This window comes from Danio rerio, chromosome 18 (assembly GCF_052040795.2).
Source record: "Danio rerio strain M-AB ecotype USA chromosome 18, GRCz13ab, whole genome shotgun sequence".
Classification (NCBI taxonomy): domain Eukaryota; kingdom Metazoa; phylum Chordata; class Actinopteri; order Cypriniformes; family Danionidae; genus Danio; species Danio rerio.
In genome coordinates this window covers 17698836-17716390 of record NC_141038.1, presented here as the reverse complement: position 1 = coordinate 17716390, position 17555 = coordinate 17698836, and the positions used below count along the sequence as shown (strand labels likewise).

At 34.9% G+C, this 17555-nt stretch overlaps 1 protein-coding gene and 1 long non-coding RNA gene across 2 annotated transcripts in view; one reads left to right on the top strand and one right to left on the bottom strand.

The window, feature by feature from the left end:
• LOC148679549 (uncharacterized) overlaps positions 1-15294 on the top strand; it is a 225324-nt gene extending 210030 nt beyond the window's left edge. Inside the window, exon 3 of the long non-coding RNA XR_015945121.1 lies at positions 12774-15294. This is a non-coding gene — a long non-coding RNA (uncharacterized LOC148679549). The remainder of the gene's footprint in view (positions 1-12773) is intronic.
• The window catches only part of lrriq1 (leucine-rich repeats and IQ motif containing 1), a 78619-nt gene continuing 71883 nt past the window's right edge, over positions 10820-17555 (bottom strand). The window contains exons 28-29 of the mRNA XM_087293052.1: positions 14182-14278; positions 10820-12552 (exon numbers count right to left, since the gene is read on the bottom strand). Of these exons, the coding sequence (XP_087149178.1) occupies positions 12512-12552; positions 14182-14278 (138 nt within the window). The 3' untranslated portion in view covers positions 10820-12511. The remainder of the gene's footprint in view (positions 12553-14181; positions 14279-17555) is intronic.

Genomic DNA, 17555 nt, shown 5'->3' with positions numbered 1-17555 from the left:
TTCATGGCATAGATTCAACAAGGTACTGAACATATTCTTTAGAGATTTTGGTCCATATTGACATGAAAGCATCACGCAGTTGCTGCAGATTTGTCGGCTGCACATCCATGATGCGGATGCGAATCTCCTGTTCCACCACATTCCAAAGGTGCTCTATTTGTTTGAGATCTGGTGACTGTGGAGTACATTTGAGTACAGTGAACTCATTGTCATGTTTAAGAGACCAATCTGAGATGATTCGTGCTTTATGATAGGACGCGTTATCCTGCTGGAAGTAGCCATCAGAAAATTGGTACACAAGGGACAGACATGGCCAGCAGCAATTCTCATGTAGGCTGTGACGATGCTCAATTGGTACTAATGTGCCCAAAGTGTGTCAAGAAAATATTTCCCACACCATTACACCACCACCACCAGCCTGAACCGTTGATACAAGGCAGGATGGATTCATGCTTTTATGTTGTTGATGCCAAATTCCAAATGTCTACATGGCTAAATGCATTGAGTTGCTGCCATGTACTTAATAAAGTGGCCGGTGATTGTATGTTGAAATGACTGGAAAGTTGACTGGAGTAAACAAAAAAATTAAGCATTCACAGAAAGCACATTTATTATTTTTATTTTATTTTTTTAATGCTAATTTATTTAAGCTAATAAATAATTAACATGATCAACCCACAGCAAGAAGGCCGCTGGTTCGAGCCTCGGCCGGGTCAGTTGGCATTTCTGTGTGAAGTTTCCATGTGATCGCGACGCGTGGGTTTCCTCCAGGTGCTCTGGTTTCCCCCACAGTCTAAAGGAATGTGGTACAGGTATATGCTAAAATTGTCCGTGTTGTATGAGTGTGTGTGAATGAGTGTGTATGGAAGTTTCCCATTGATGGGTTGAGGCTGGAAAGGCATCCGCTGCATAAAACATATGCTGGATAAGTTGGCGGTTCATTCCTCTGTGGAAAACCCATATTAATAAAGGGACTAAGCCGAAAAGAAAATGAATGAATAAAAATGTATAAAAGTCTAGACTTAATAAAAATCTAAAGTAATAAATAATTCAGATATGAAGGGATGCGAGTAGAATTTATTGTATTATTGATAGTACAGATCTGTTAAGGAGCAAACGGTTACAGGAAAATAGTTACTTCACAAAGTCTTAATTGGTTGAGGACAAGTCGAAGAATAATTTTGCATGGAGGGCAACGTATTCGAGATTCTGTCTTTAATGTTTCAGAATGAATCGTTAAGGTCACTTATCCGTGAGATTTTTCAGCCTGAGGAGAGTGAACTTCAAAGCCGGCAGGGGAAGAGGAGTGGAGTGTGGGAGGACTTGACTTGACGTTGGAGATGTGGCTTCAAATGCCCATAGGGTCAGCCGATCACATCAATACACATGATAAGAAACTTACATTTCTACCATTAGTTCATGAGATTGTGACAAGGTGATGCGTCACTGTCCACCGTCCAGAGATTACCTCTGGAGGGGTTTGAAATCCATGTGTTTTATCATCAAAGGATGACTTACTTTCTCTTTTAAGACACCACGTTTATCTTTAAACTAAAGTCCAACTTCAAGAATAAAAGCTTTGATATTCTACTGCTGCCATTGCTTCGAGTGACTGCGATTGAATGTACAGTCAAAATTACAGAACAACCTACAATTTCGAGGTCACTGCTTGGTCCTATTTGAAGCTATCCTAACAGGAGTAAAAGATCAGTTGCACAAATGTTAGCACAGAGTGCAGGGGAAAGGCCTGCTCATTTAAAGCCATAACATGAGAAAGAAGGGACCCTGAAGACACACACACAACACATTCTTACACGCATAAATGTGACACAGCCACAGTCCCACAAATAGAAATGTGTCACACACACATACTGTACGGCCAGATATGATAGACCCGCATGTGCACAGACATTTCATGTAGAGGAACAATGCACTAAATGGAAATATGCAGTTGAAGTCAGATTTATTAGCCCTCCTTAGATTTTTTTTCTTTTCTAAATATTTCCCAAATTATGTTTACCAGAGCAAGGAAATGTTCACAGTATGTTTGATAATATTTTTTCTTCTTGAGAAAGTCTTATTTGTTTTATTTCGGCAATAATAAAAGCAGTTTTTAATTTTTTTATGAACCATTTTAAGGTCAAAATTATTAGTCCCTTTAGGCACATTTTTTTTGAAAGTCTACAGAACAAGCCAGCATTATACAATAACTTGCCTAATAACCCTAACCTGCCTAGTTAACCTAATTAACCTAGTTAAGCCTATAAATGTCACTTTAAGCTGCATAGAAGTGTTTTGAAAAATATCTAGTCAAATATTATTTACTGTCATCATGGCAAAGATAAAATAAATCAGTTATTAGAAATGAGTTATTAAAGCTATTACATTTAGAAATGTGTTGAACAAATCGTCTTTCTGATAAACAGTAGTGATGGGAAGTTTGGATCATTTATTGACTCGGATCTTTGAGTCTCGTTCATCAAGATGAACGAATCTTTTTTCGAGTCATTTCATTCATTTGGTTCAATTTGCCAGAATATTATTAAAATGTTATAAATTGCTTCCAAACACATCTACAACTAGCCCAAAAGGTCGATCACACGACAAATAAGTCATGAATAGAATACTATAAGAAGGAGAAAATAATAACTCAATGTTTACCTGCTCTTTTGTCTATGAAGGTATTGTTGTCTCTTTGCTCAGCCCACCTCTTCATGTCTTCAAATGTCTGTGGTTCGTTCACGTTACACTGACAGTCACATATAATCTTAACCAATGTACACAGTCTGAGTATCCCGCCGGAATAATTCAGGCGGGCTAATAATTCTGACTTTAACTGTATATCCTAACCAAAAAGACCAATTGTCTTTTAGGTCATCGTTCATCACAGCAATCAGGCATTCCTTAATTGTCTTTATGTAATATTCAGATCTTTCTGAGTTTCATTTTAAAGCTGTGGGTGGCTGAGAGATTAATTCAGAGGCAGCTGGAGATAAAGGCAGAGGTGGTGCACGAAGAGACCGGATTGCACTGATCACTAAAAATAATTATTTACTGTGTCAGTGGCACCGTCTTCCCTCAATTCATCTACGTCAAGAAAGCGTCTTTGACAGGCACTGTGTCTGTGTGAAGACATCGACATGAGTTACTATTAATGAAGAGAGGAATCTCGCATCAAGATTTATGGATTAATCCCTTTTGGGTCTGAAAATACCAGAGATCTATACTCGGAGGCGCAAGGTCGCAAGTTTTGTAATTTAAATGAAAGGGTTTTCACGAGTATATATTCTGAAGCATAGTTACAAAAATAACTTGCTCACTTTCCTTCGGCTTATTCACTGCTTTTCAGGGGTCACCACAGTGGAATGAACCACCAATTACTCTGGCATATGTTCCCACAGTCTGTCCCATTCACACACAACAGCAGCTGCACCTTTCTTATGTTTCACTTTCTACTTCAGACGTTTGCTCTAATTCGACAACAAGTGCCCTGCAAAGTGGACTCCACATGATGTTCCTCCATGATTTCAGTTTGAAGGGAAGATAAATGTTTCATTCAAATGACATTTTAATGTGTGATATGTTTATTTATATTGCAGTTATTTATAGAGGTATAATATGTCACACTTCACGCTTCTCTGGTAAGATGCTGCAGTCGATGCTTATTTCTGTGTGGGCTGGGGGGTTGAGGAGTAGATATTTTTTTGTTTATTGGAAAATTTTTTTTTTAAATGCTGTGACCACTCACATGTAAAATCCATAAAAATCTCGTACAACCCTTTAGCCCTAGTATACCACCCTAGTAGGGCTGGACGATTTGGCCTAAAATCAAAATTTAATTTAATAAAAAATTTTAACTCGATTACGCTTAATGAGCGATTTATTTTATTTGTTTCTTTAGTTTTTTTGCCCTCACAGTTCACTGACAAGTTTTGTACAGTAAATATGCTCACATATTATAAGTAAGAGATTTTTGAATGAAGGGTGCATTGCTTGATTTTAAAATAATTGATGTAAACGCACACTATCTACTATCTATGAATATTTATTGAATATCAACGTTGAACAACTGAAATTAAAACACACATTGTCTAAAACCAGCAGTCTTTTTTTTTTCTTATAAAAAAGTGAAAACAAATAACTCACACTTTTGGAAACAAAATTAATTATTTTTAATGTTTTTAAAAGTAGAATATAAGCAGTATCTATTAAATAAAATAATTCTTGTATATCCTGTAAATAACATTTTAAACTGTAATTTCTTGAATCTTCTGTCCAGAAGTATTTTAATGTAAATAATAATTTTATTGTAATAGAAATCAAGGCATCTCTGGCACAGCTTTCAATCATCGTCAATGTAGTGCAAACATGCGACCTGTAGTTACATTTTTCAAGAGGTTTGCGGGTATGTGACCGCACGAAGGCTGTGCCAGACCGTACACGTGTGTTTGACGCAGAAGTGTAAATCAGCCTTAACAGAGCAGGGCCACGTGATTCTACACATGGTAGGGAAAGTAATTGAAGAAAATTGACATGGAAAAATGTGATCAATTATATGTTCTGAATGTTGATTTCGATTACTTTTCGATTAATTACCCAGCCTTTCACCTTAGTATGAAAAAACCTAAATTAGATGTTTGAAAAAGAGCGTTGATCAATATCAGAGAACACTTTGAGATTCTTTTAATTATTGGTTTAATATGGCGCCTGTTAGATTTATTAATAATCATTTAATAATAATAGTTATCTGGCAGCCACACCTTCCAGTTTCTACGGACTCTGCAACATAGTGAGCCTTTCTAAGTGACTGAAATACAGTGGCCGAGGGAGCTCAGATCCCCTGTAAGTTACGAAAACACATTTAAATAGAAAAACATATAAACAAACGGAGAAAACATCATCAGGTTTTTCTTCAAATTTTGAACAGAGAGGAAACAAATCAGTTGTTTATAAATTGTTCTCTAATGTTGGATCTCCAAAGTAAATGTCAGTCAAACTCAATTATAGTGACTAGCGAAATAAATCAGGATGGTCATATAGAGTATTCTTTAATTTCTCTTGATAGAGAGACACAGGCTTTAAGTGAAGCTGAATAGTGTTTCCTCTGTGAATTTTTAAGCATAGAGATGAGCCAGTGCAGATGATGGGGATTGAGGGTTTTAGATGGTTCTCTGCTCCTGCTGTGAACTCACTAAGAGTCTGGTCACTGGAGAAGAGGCCTCTTGTTTGTCATTTGATAGTGTGATTTTGGTTTTGAGAGAATTTTAAGATCATGTGTCTGGAGTATTTTATGGTATATGAATGTAACCAGGGTCTCTAACTTAAATAAGTCACTTTCCAAAATGTATTCATTCAATGCTAATGTATTCGATCGCTTGGAGCCACGAAAAAAAAACTAGGACACCATTCGACAACCTCAAAACATGCAATTTTGAATGGGCTTGACAAACCACCTGTAGAAAACACACTCATCTCGCTGACACTTTGTCCGACACTGACCAGTTTTGCACATTTGCACTAGACTTTTTCTTGACAATCACTTTATATCTTTTAAAAATACATTGTGCATTCATAAAAGGTGCTAAACACAGGTGATTGGACTTGACAAACCAGCTGTAGAAACACTCCTTGCTCTATAAAAAAAAAAAAACACTCCCTCCTACTAGCTCTCTCTGAGCACTACCAATTCCTTAGTATAACTAGCACTTTTTACTTCAAGTGCTAGCTCTTACTTCAGTTCTTACTTCATTTGTATAACTGTATAACTTCTTGTGTGTAATGCCTTTTCTTGTTGAATCGCTAAATGCCTCCTCAATTATATGTTACTTTGGACAAAAGCTTCTGCTAGATGAGTAAATGTAAATAAAGTGCTAAGTGCTTTATTTAGGCAAATTTAAAGGTGATTCTCTCAGCTTTTATATTTTTTTAAACAGTCAGATTTCAGATTTTAAAATTCCAAAACAAAAGTCCATATATTGTCCTATCCTAACAAACAACACATCAATGCAAAGTTTGTTTATACAGCATGATTTTTATAGTCCATGGTCATATATACAACCAACACAGGCTCATTCTGAAAAGGTAGCTCGTAGTTTGTGGAGATAGAAATTTATTTGACACCGTTCCTTTTCGCTCTTACCAGCTGTACCTCCGTATGGACAGCTTTCCTGCTGTTACCAGTTTGTCCAGTTAGCTCACCATGTATGTTGGTGGACTTGAGACGCAGAGAGAAGCAAGCTGACCATGATGATGGGGTTCGAGTCCAGTGAAGAACAGTTCCTTAAAGCAGGTAAGACCAAAACAGAATCCAAAAAAATAAAATAAAACAGTAAATAATGGTGAGAATGTGGTAAAAATCAGGTGAGGGCTTTTCTTTTGCTTTTTAAAATTTGTCGGTTGGGTTTAGGGAAGTGGGTGGGTGGTCAATCTGTGCTTTTTAAAATACTATTGGTTGGGTTTAGGTAGGGAGGAGGGTGGGTCAGTTGATGGTTCAGTCATTCAGTTAGTCAAAAGCGGCCTCTGATGAATTTGCACGAATGACACTCGTGAGAGAAATTTGAGATCTTAAAAAAGCGTACACAGCAGTCTCTGGTGGATTTGCAAAAACAAAAACGGCAAAAAAACATAGCTCCTGGGACGTAATTGGTGGTCCCCAGAAATGTATATAGAGGTACGATTTTAGAATAAGCCTTGGTTGTATACAACAGTGGCGTTATATAAACAACCTGTAATTAAAATAGATTATATCCTTAATTATCTGTGTAAGTGAAAGCTCAAAAATATTCAGATTTGATAGTTTTAAAATTGACTCAGTGAGCAATGTGTTAACTTAAAAATATATACACATACTAGGGTTATACATAGTAGACATTAGGTTAGACTTGTAGATGTAAAAGGTAATTTTGGTGATGTATTGTGTTTGTTTGTCTCTGCTGGTTAATTGGCCAGTTTATTGGCTCTGTTTGTCTTGGCATTAGCCAACATTGTTATCTCAGCGGGTTGCTGCCAGATCTGACTATTCATGAGGATGTTACGCATCAAGCCTGACACTCATAGTGACTCACCAACACAACAACTGAAAGCTCACACACCGAATGAACCTTTTTTTTTTGCTTCATAAAAAAACAAAATACTCCATTGCTGTTCATGTGCAATTGCTTAATCTGATGATAGATTCAAAAAAACTCCAGTTCCTGTTGATATTTTTACTTCCACCTTTCTTACCTAATTAGTCTTTCTGTCAGGTACTAAAATAGTTTCTTTTTTAACAAGACGGTGATGATGTGTTTCAACAGTCGTCAGCTTCTTAAAGCATGTGTGAACCAGAAGTTGTTGAGCCTTCTATTTCAGTATGTTGATGTACTTCCAACTGAAATGGAATATTGAGTAGGGGGCGGGACTTTCTTTTTGCACATCGTTCTCTGAAAACAAACTAACGTTAAGAGGGCATGGTTAAGGATATCGATATAAGTATTCATCTTACGGGAAATACTGGAAATACAAACAATACTCTGATTTCACAAAATTTTTTACACAAAGTGTAAAAACAAAAATATTGCTGAAATGCTGAATATGAACAGAAAGCATTCCATGACAGTATTTGTCACCAAGAAGGACCAAAATGCACCCAAAATTACAGCAGCCTGAACAGGCTAAAGTAAAAAAAAAGTTGTGCATGATCATGAGTAAAGGTATTTTCCTAATGTGAAGAGAAGCATAGCTGCTTATGGGTCTGTTCACATATCACACATTTTGCGCTTGTTCGCATTTCCCAGGCGCACTCAGTTAAAAACCGTGAGTCACGTGACAAGAACTGACCGATCAGCTTCATACTTTGGAATATGTACAGTTAGGTAGACAAATTACCTCAGACAAGTACAGAACACCCAAACGGTGCATTTTGATACTATGGATGTCAGTGGTTACAGGTATCCAGTTTTTTTTATATTTAAAAAAGAAGACAAACAGGTTTGGAACAAATGAATGATGAGAGTATTTTAAGTTATGGCGAACTATTTTAGTCTTTTGAATGTGTCAAGCTGCTGTGATCAACCCATTGTTATGTTTTTCAGTGAATATTAAATTACTGAATGAGCTGCAGTTTATTTTGTATTACAATAGTTGCAGTAAGAATAATTTTATTTTTTATATTTTCCCAAATGATGTTTAACAGAGCAAGGAAATTTTCACAGTATGTCTGATAATATTTTTTCTTCAGGAGAAAGTCTTATATGTTTTATTTCGGCTAGAATAAAACAGTTGTTAATTTTTATTACAATTATAATTATAATAATTCTGACTTCAACTGTATATTTCATGATTTAAAAATAACTTCAAAATAAAATAATTAGTAATCTGATTACTTTTTACATTAAGTAATTAGCAATGTAATCAGATTACAACTTTCAGGTAGTAATAAGTAATTTTTAAAGTAACTTACCCAACACTGCTGCTCTCTGTTTACCCAACCATGATGATTTCTGGTGCTGACAAATCTGTAAAAGTGAAAAGGGTCTATTTGTTAACATTTACACCCATCACCCACGTCAAAACTGTGGCTTTTTCATTTACAGTTACTGTAAATTGCATTAATTGGAGAATTCCAACTGGACATATTTGAGCTCTCGAATCTCCAGCTCCAGCTGATATTTGTTTTCCATGTATCTGACCTGATCAGTCTGTCTGTGCTCTTTGTTTCTAGGTACTAACACCACTATTTGTTAGCATTTACATCAATCACAGACGGCTTCTCCTCCTGATCTCCATGACTTTATGTTGCTCTCTGAAACAGCCCAGCTCTGTGTGAAAAGGTAATAAAAAAATCACTTCACACACAATAACTCACACGGGCTTCTTTTGCGCAGGAGACTCGGTTCGGGGAATGCTTTCATTAATCACGAAGGCCAGTACCGACTCGAGCAGCGCGGCTCCTACTGAACATACATTACTGTCCTGGCAGGAAGAGCAATCGCCGGCCCCTCGCTCGGCACTGGGCTAAAAAAATCACCACCCGCTGCATGCTGGGAGTTTTTGTGAATGATGGGACCCAGCTGAAATGTCCATCAGAAAGTGAATGTGGCAAAGAAAACAAAAAGTGTGACATACTTAAGCAAAGAGCTGAGTTTTCTTGTCTTGCCGCTCTTCAACTCGTAGCAGGCAGGCCAGAAGTGACCCAGAGGTCCTTTAAGTTGCATTATCCAATATTTCACAACAACATGTTTTTTTGTGACCTTTGAAGATTTATAATGAGTCCAAGAACATGCAGAGGAGAGAGGAGAAATAGTTTTGCAGAGTTTGTTTGTATATTGTTTCAGCCAATTGTTGAGACAGGTCTATAATGGGAATATGTGTAAGACAATATTATAATGTCAGATGCTATAATATTCCAGATAAGCAGTGAAAATGATAACATGCATTCATCAACATCATCTAAGAATATAAAAGACAAATTGTAGACATTCTCCTACTCTATACAGACACTATTTTGTATTCCAGTGCTCTGGAATTCTTAATTACACTACAGTTTAAAAGCTCCCTATGCAGGTTTGCATTAAAAATTGTGAATATTGCATATGTCCACTTTATTAGGTACACCTGTCCATCTGATTTTTAACGCAAATTTCTAATCAGCCAATCACATGGCAGGAACTCAATGCATTTAGTCATGTAGACATGTTCAAGACGATCTCCAACAGTTAAAACCGAGCATCAGAGTGGGGAAGAAAGGTGATTTAAGTGATTTTGAATGTGGCATGGTTGTTGGCTTTATGACCACATTGTGCCCATCTTCTGATGGCTACTTACAGCCGGAGAACGTGCCATGTTGTAAAGCGCGAATCATCAGACTGGTCTCTTGAACATGATGATGAGTTCACTTTACTCAAATGGCCTCCACATCTAAAAACCAATAGAGTACCTTTGGGATATGGTGGAACAGGAGATTGCAACATGGATGTGCAGCTGTTAAAATATGCAGCAACTGTATGATGCTTTCATGTCAATATGGACCAATATCTCAGAGGAATTTTCCAGTTGCCTGAGAATTATGGCAGTTCTGAAGGCAAAAGAGGGTCCAATCACTCTAGTACAAGTAAGATGTACCTAATAAAGTGTCAGGTGAGTATATGTGAATTTATATATACCTGTATATGTATATGTGTGTGTGTATATATATATATATATATATATATATATATATATATATATATATATATATATATATATATATATATATATATATATATATATATATATATATATATATATTATATTGTGATTCAGAGCTGAATTTTCAGCATCGAGATTAACAGGATCCTTCCTAAATCATTCTAATATGTTGTGATTTATTTTAATAAAAAAATGAAAATAGTTTTTGTTCTGAAACTGCTGAATATTTCTGTGGAAATTGTTATGCATTGCAGCATTTTCTTACAAATATTTGAAGAAGATTTATTGAAACAATCTTACATTATAAATGTCTTTACTGTCACTTATTTAATGCATCTGTGGTTTTATTTTTTTTTTGTTTTAAACGATCTACATTCCGGACAAAATGGAGCTACATAATGAAAACTAATTTTAAACAAAATTTTACTTATGTTTTCAAAAATAAATTATAGTTCACTAATTAGGATTCTTAGAATAAAGGGTTGACATTTTTGTCCAATGCCTTTTATAGTATTTTTCATATATTGTGCATTTTATAACTTCATTTTACTGTCAATGTAAAATATCAATATGTCAACATCAATTAATTTTTACTCCATCATTTTATCCAGTGCATTAAATCTGTTACTTTATGATTTTATTTATTTTGTTTATATAGTTGTATATTTTTCATTTACTATGGTGAAAGAGGATGTGTGTGCTGCAACCAAACTAAAAAGATCATCAAAAACAGCTTCAGCTCACATGTAAGTTTGTTCCCATGTCTGCTGCAACAATTTTTTGCTTCAATCTGTCATGAATGCACTCAAGACCATTTGTCGAGTATGTGGTTTAAAAGTAATATTGCAAACTAATTCTCAGTTTCTAGCACATGCAGAGATCTGCTTCATAAGACCTCGGCGTATCGTCAGTAACCACATGTATTAATTTTATTTCGCTTGTAGTGTTTTTTTTTTTCACTTTAAAGTTCATTTAGGAGTCACGAATTATTTAATATAATTTCAGCAAAGAAAAAATCAGCTAATAAATAGTCACTAACAGTACATCATGGATGACCTGAGGGTGAGTAAATGACAGAGTAAATTTCATTTTAGCTAGAAATATCCCTTTAGTGAAATTTAAGTGATTGATTGCTAGTTTATGGCATAAAACTAACTTGGGAATGTAATTGTCCCTGATAACTTTAAATCAAATATACAAATAAAATAAATCTGGTTGGAGATTTTATCAGACAGTGACGTGACATGTCTGACATGTGCTGCTTTCTTTGGTTCAGCACCAGCTGTATGTAGAGGTGAATGAATAAGCTGTCCACGAAAATATTAATTTTAAATGTTTACTGGCATGTCGATATTATAAAGACCATATTGTGCTTGATTGCAGCGTGGGGCAAAAATGTCTATCTTGGAAACAGAAAACAGCAAATCTATGAGCAGTCTGGAGGAGAGCCATTTAAAGGCACAAGTTGTTGGGCAACACATCCCAGTTGTGTGTGTCTTTTTAGTGAGTCATTTTAGTGAGTATGAGTGCAAATGTACAGTAATTAAATGAAAGTTCCAGTGCTTGATGCTGATTGCTTACTAGTAGTTTTATTTTTTTATAATGGCTATAATACCATTTTTTATAATACTATGGATACCTCATCTCAACACATCTATTAATATGCAATACCTCTAGTAACCACCATTTGCAACAGTCAATATATTTATTAAATGGCTAATCATGTCATTTTAAATGCAAATATTTGACATGGTTAAAGATGACTTTATGACAACTTGACATAAACAAGACAACATAACTTTGTCATAAATATGTCATAAACATGATTGTAATGAGGTCAGTATAATTATTATGATAATTATAATTTCTGATGATGTTTTTAAGTGGAACAAACTGAATTTGTCATTACAATTTCTCTTTAAGAGTCAATACTCTGTCAAAGAATTTTGTAACAGCGGCTGCGTTCCAATACACATACTATCCGAATACTAATCGAAAACGAATTAGTGTGTCCCAAACCATAGTATTTTGAAGAGTATGCCAAAGGTTCCTGAATGATGTACAATTTCTGGTGGAAATTCAAAGTGTAGAAGCGTCTGGACTAACTATTAATGAATTTGGTTACACAGGCGCATTCTAAAAATGTAGCTTTATATACTTTTCTGGTGATCATAAATTATGTAGCCAGAAGTACGTATGGCTGCATTTCGTTTTTAAAATTAAGTATAGGGCGATATGATGCCATTCCTATTCGCGCTTACCAGCTGACCCCTTACCTCCATATGGATGGCTTTCCTGTTGTTACCATTTTGTCCGGTTAGCTCACCATGTACGTCAGCAGACTTCAGATGCAGAGAGGAGTTGACCACATGACAGGGTTTGAGTCTGGCAAAGAACGGTTCCAGAAAGCAGGTGAGAACAGAAAGCAGGTAAAAACAGAAGCTAAAAAAATAAATAAACAAGTAAATAACAGGATGAGAATGTGGTAAAATTGAAAATGTGGTAAAAATCAGGCAAGGGCTTTCTTTTTCTGGATTTTTTTTTTTTTTTTTGTCGGTTGGGCCTTAGGGAAGGAGGGGGGTTCAATCGATCCTTCTGTCATTCAGTAAGTAAGCGAGTGATTCAACAGCGGCCTGAGAAATTTAAGATGTGAAAAAGCATACACCATGGCCTCTGGTGGATTCATGAAAACAAACGCTGCAAAAAACGTAGCTCCTGGGACGTATTTGGCACTCTACAGAAATATATATAGAGGTACATTTTCATAATAAGCCTGAGTTGGAATTTGATTAGAACTACAAACTCGGATAAAACGTGTAAACAAACTACAAACATGGTAGACGCTTGAGACCAACTGTCAAGTAGAGAGGCTTAGTGAAGTTATATCTATCTAGCAAACTATAAAACATTTAAAAGAGATTTTCCATGTTGTATTTCATCTGCAACAACAATGTGGACTTAAATAAAGATGTGAATAGAGAATTATTCAAAGACCTGCCGCTGCTTTTCCAATGAAGTAGGTAATTAAATATAACGGAAATGTGGATGATGTGTCGAGATGATTGACAGGGGATGTAACTAAGAAACATAATCCGTTAATGAGGAAGTAATTATTAATTTGCTTATTAAGTCATTTTACATGCAAATATTTGACATTGTTCAAGATGACTTTATGACAACTTGACATAAACAAATTCAAAAATACATTCATGCATATGTATTTTTAGGACATAGTATAAGTATGCAAACAGGGATGCAGTAAGCGTCATTGCTATTTAATAATGACTTTTAATGACAAATTTAATCTACACCATTGTAGTTAAGGTCAATAACAATATGAATGATGCTGTTATAAAATTAATATCGTTATGATGGCCTCATGACAATCATGTTTATGACGGATTTATGACAAGTTATTTTGTTTCAAAGACATCTCAAACCATGTCATCTTTGCATTTAAAATGAAATAAGCGGATTGAACTGAATGGCATTTATTGTCATAAGCATATATAAAATCTCATTCATATTCATAAAAGGTCATGCCAAGATAAAGTTTTCATGTACACCCCCTTCTTGTGTTTTTTTTTTTATTAAATTAAACACATATAATTGATTCTATTTTTAATTATTCTTTACAGCAGTATCATTGTTTATATGTTATAAATGTATTTGTTTATCATTTATGAACTGCATTGGTGAGTTTTAAGAGATTTTTATGAAAACTAATAATGCACCTAATTCATAAAACAACAAAGCTTTAATAATAAAACTTGTTTAAAATGTTAAAAAAATATAATAAAAATAAAAGTGTTATAAATTAGATTATGCAAATATGATACTAACTGACTAAGAAGCTGAATTTTGCAGCGGTTTGTCTCTGTTGACAGTATTTTTCAAATGTGTTCTGAGCTGCAGGTCTGGTGTGTTGTGCAGAGTAGAAGGAGATCCGTCTCTCTGTCGTCTTTTACTCCCCTGAGTTGAGTGTGAGGCTCTTTATTAATGAACGTTTCTCACCCCACAGGGTCAAACCCATTGGCCTGCTGATGGATCTCATCTGGAGGAGAGTGTGCTGGATCTCCTGCCTCATGTGTGCTGCACCATCAGTCTTACGCTGAAGAAATGATGGAGCAGTGACCACGAGGAGAGAGAGAGAGAGAGAGAGATTAGCAACACTTCAAAGCATGCACAGAAACTCACGCCATCTGTTAAAGTCACCAGAAAGGTATGAGAAGTGCATTATGAACATTTTAATTGATTGAAAAATAGAGAAATATTTAAAACTGATTCTGAGAGCACCGTTAAGTCATTTAAACGGATTTGTTTTTTTATCTGTAACATGAGGTTGTCGCAAGTTTTGGATTTGGAACTTGTTTACATGTTTTTAAAAGTATTCTCCTTTACATTCTTCTACTCGATTTAAAAAAACTTATTTTCAGAAACGTACCTTATTCAGCAGATGTTTCTCAAAATAGGTATAAAAACACACCATTACTTCCTCAGCTTGCTATTATGACGTAACAGCTAACAATCACAGCTTCCTCGCTGTTGTATCCCATTTTCTGGGTTTACACATTATGATTTGTCATTTCATAAAGTTGCTGCCCAATTCATTTTTATTTTATTTCTATTCTCTTTCAGAAACAGTTTACTCATGTTTTTAATGCATCAGTTGAACGTTTTGTTTCTAAGTTTAACAAAAATGCTCACAAAATAATACATGTTTGTCTTTAAATTATTAGAGCAGGGGCTTTTTACTGATTTTGATTTTCATGGAAATATAACAAAACACTGTTACAATAGAATTATGGGTGATGCGGTGGCGCAGTAGGTAATGCTGTCACCTCACAGCAAGAAGCTCGTTGGTTCGAGCCTCGGCTGGATCTGTTGTTGTTTCTGTGTGAAGTTTGCATGCTCTCTCCGCGTTCGCGTGGGTTTCCTCCGGGTGCTCCGGTTTCCCCCACAGTCCATAGAAGTGATACAGGTGAATTGTAAGCTAAGTTGGCCATAGTGTATGTGTGTGTATGAGTGTGTATGCATGTTTCCCAGAGATGGGTTGCAGCTGGAAGGTTTCCGCTGCGTGAAACATATGCTGGATAAGTTGGTGGTTCATTCCGATGTGGCGACCCCAGATTAATAAAGGGACTAAACCGAAAAGAAAATAATTGAATGAATAGTACTAGGCATTATCATATGTCTTTTGTAAATGCTAAAATATCTACAGCACTTACAGAGTTTTTAACATTCAAAAGTTTGGTTTAAGTTAATATTAGTATAAATATTTGTCATATTGTGTACAGTATGTCTGTATGAATGTTTGTTATTTATTTGTTTGTTTGTATTTTTAAAACAAATTCAGCATGGATTAATTCCATATTTCAAATTCAAATAAGCTGTTCTTATTTATTTAAATTTTTTTTTTTTTTTTTGTGGTTTTCATCTTTAAGGACAGTTCAGAGAATTTGACAGGATATAGTGGGGAGCAGAGAGAAAAGAAGGATCGGTATAAGAGCTCATGCTGGGAATTGAACTTAAATCACCGTGAGCACCGGTGTGCTATATGTTGATGCACTAACCACTACACCATTGGTGTCGTTCTTCTTGACTTTGCTTTATTAGAAAATGTATATTAGGGTTAAACGGCACTTGAACAAATATAGAAAATAATTAAAAAGCCTTTGTTGACATGGCTATTCCCAATTATAATTCAAACAAGTGTTGTTCTTGTAGACGCTTTATTAGAAAGTATATATTAAACAACCTTAGGTCTGTGTGGGTACTAATGCCCCAAAAAATTGATGGGGACTCTATAATTGCTGTTAAAATCCCAGGATGTTCCTCTAAAAAGACTGGCATCCTGGCCTCCTAACCATCCCCATATTATAATTGGCTTCATCTTCTCTCCACCAATCAGCTGGTGTGTGGTATGGTGCAATATGGCTACCGTCACTTCATCAGGTGGATGCTGCACACTAGTAGTGGATAAAGAGATTCCTACAATCGTGTGAAATGCTTTGTGTCCAGAAAAAGCGCTATTTAAATGTGAGGAATTATTATTATTATAAAAAAATTGCTGTGATTTTTTAAAATATTGATTTAACATTGTTGTTTGCAAGTTTATTTATTTATTTTATGTTTAAATAGCCTTGATGAACAGAGATTAGAGATTTAATAGATAAAATATTTTAATAATGTATAAAAAACACTACTGCTCCCACATTTTTTAAAACATTATTGTACCATATTCATAAATCAACAAAAGACTGCATTTAAGTCCTCTAATATGTTTTTAATTTACTAAATTGATCAGATATTAAACCAATGTGTTCTACAGATGGCAGGAGCTAAGAGTGTGCAAAACATAAACACAACTCTCATTTGAATGAACTTTTATTACCATAAAATAAAAAACAGGCTCCTCTGTATGTGGCACTGCAGACTGGCCACAGCTAGAGAGCGTTAAACAGCTTTGCTGCAAAGCACACAGACATAGTGTTAGTATGTCGGCCGTAACATCTCTGTTACAGTCATAAGAGGATAATACTGTACAGTTCTGTCCTTCAGGTTCACAATAACAGATCCCAAGACAAAATAAGTAAACACATGGCTTCAATAAGGCCAGACATTAAGGTGTTGTTTTTCCTTGTTGTATCTCTCTGTTTTGAGATTCTGTTTTTTTTTTTTTTTTTTTTTTGGCTCTTTTGGCTCAGCATAATTGAGCACACCCCATTTTGAAAGTGAATATTTGTATCCATTTCTCAGTGAACATAGGCAATTTTGGTGCATTTAAACAAAACAGATTTACTAAACAAATATTTATCATAATAATATTTTAATCATCAAACATATTTATAAATTTAAAGATAATACAATAACACTCAAGCAAAATATTGCACAAAAAATTTAAAAATAAAAATACAACCTACAAAATGTCAACTGAATTTTTTGCTTCTCTTGTTTTTTCCTTTTTTGATTTTATTTGTATTTAATGTTTTTCTATAACATAAATGTGGGTGTACTCGTTTTTGAACTGTTTTCATAACTTATTTTGTTAGATAAGCTCCAGATTACGCTTCAGTACGGAGTAATCTAATGTATATGCACAAATAAAATCATGTATAGTGTCCGATTAATAATATGAATTTAAAAGATAGATTTCTGAGGGGTGTACTTATATATGCTGAGCACTGTTTATTTTTTTAAAAGCCCACTTGATATTAGATGGCCTTAACTAATATGTACTTACACTGCATTTAATCATTTGTTACAGTGTACTTATTGTGTAAATACACGTTTTTAAATTGTACTTATGATCGATTGAATACCTGCATGTAACTAATTTCTGTAATCACATATTTAATTACACCGTTGACTATCCCACACCTTAACCA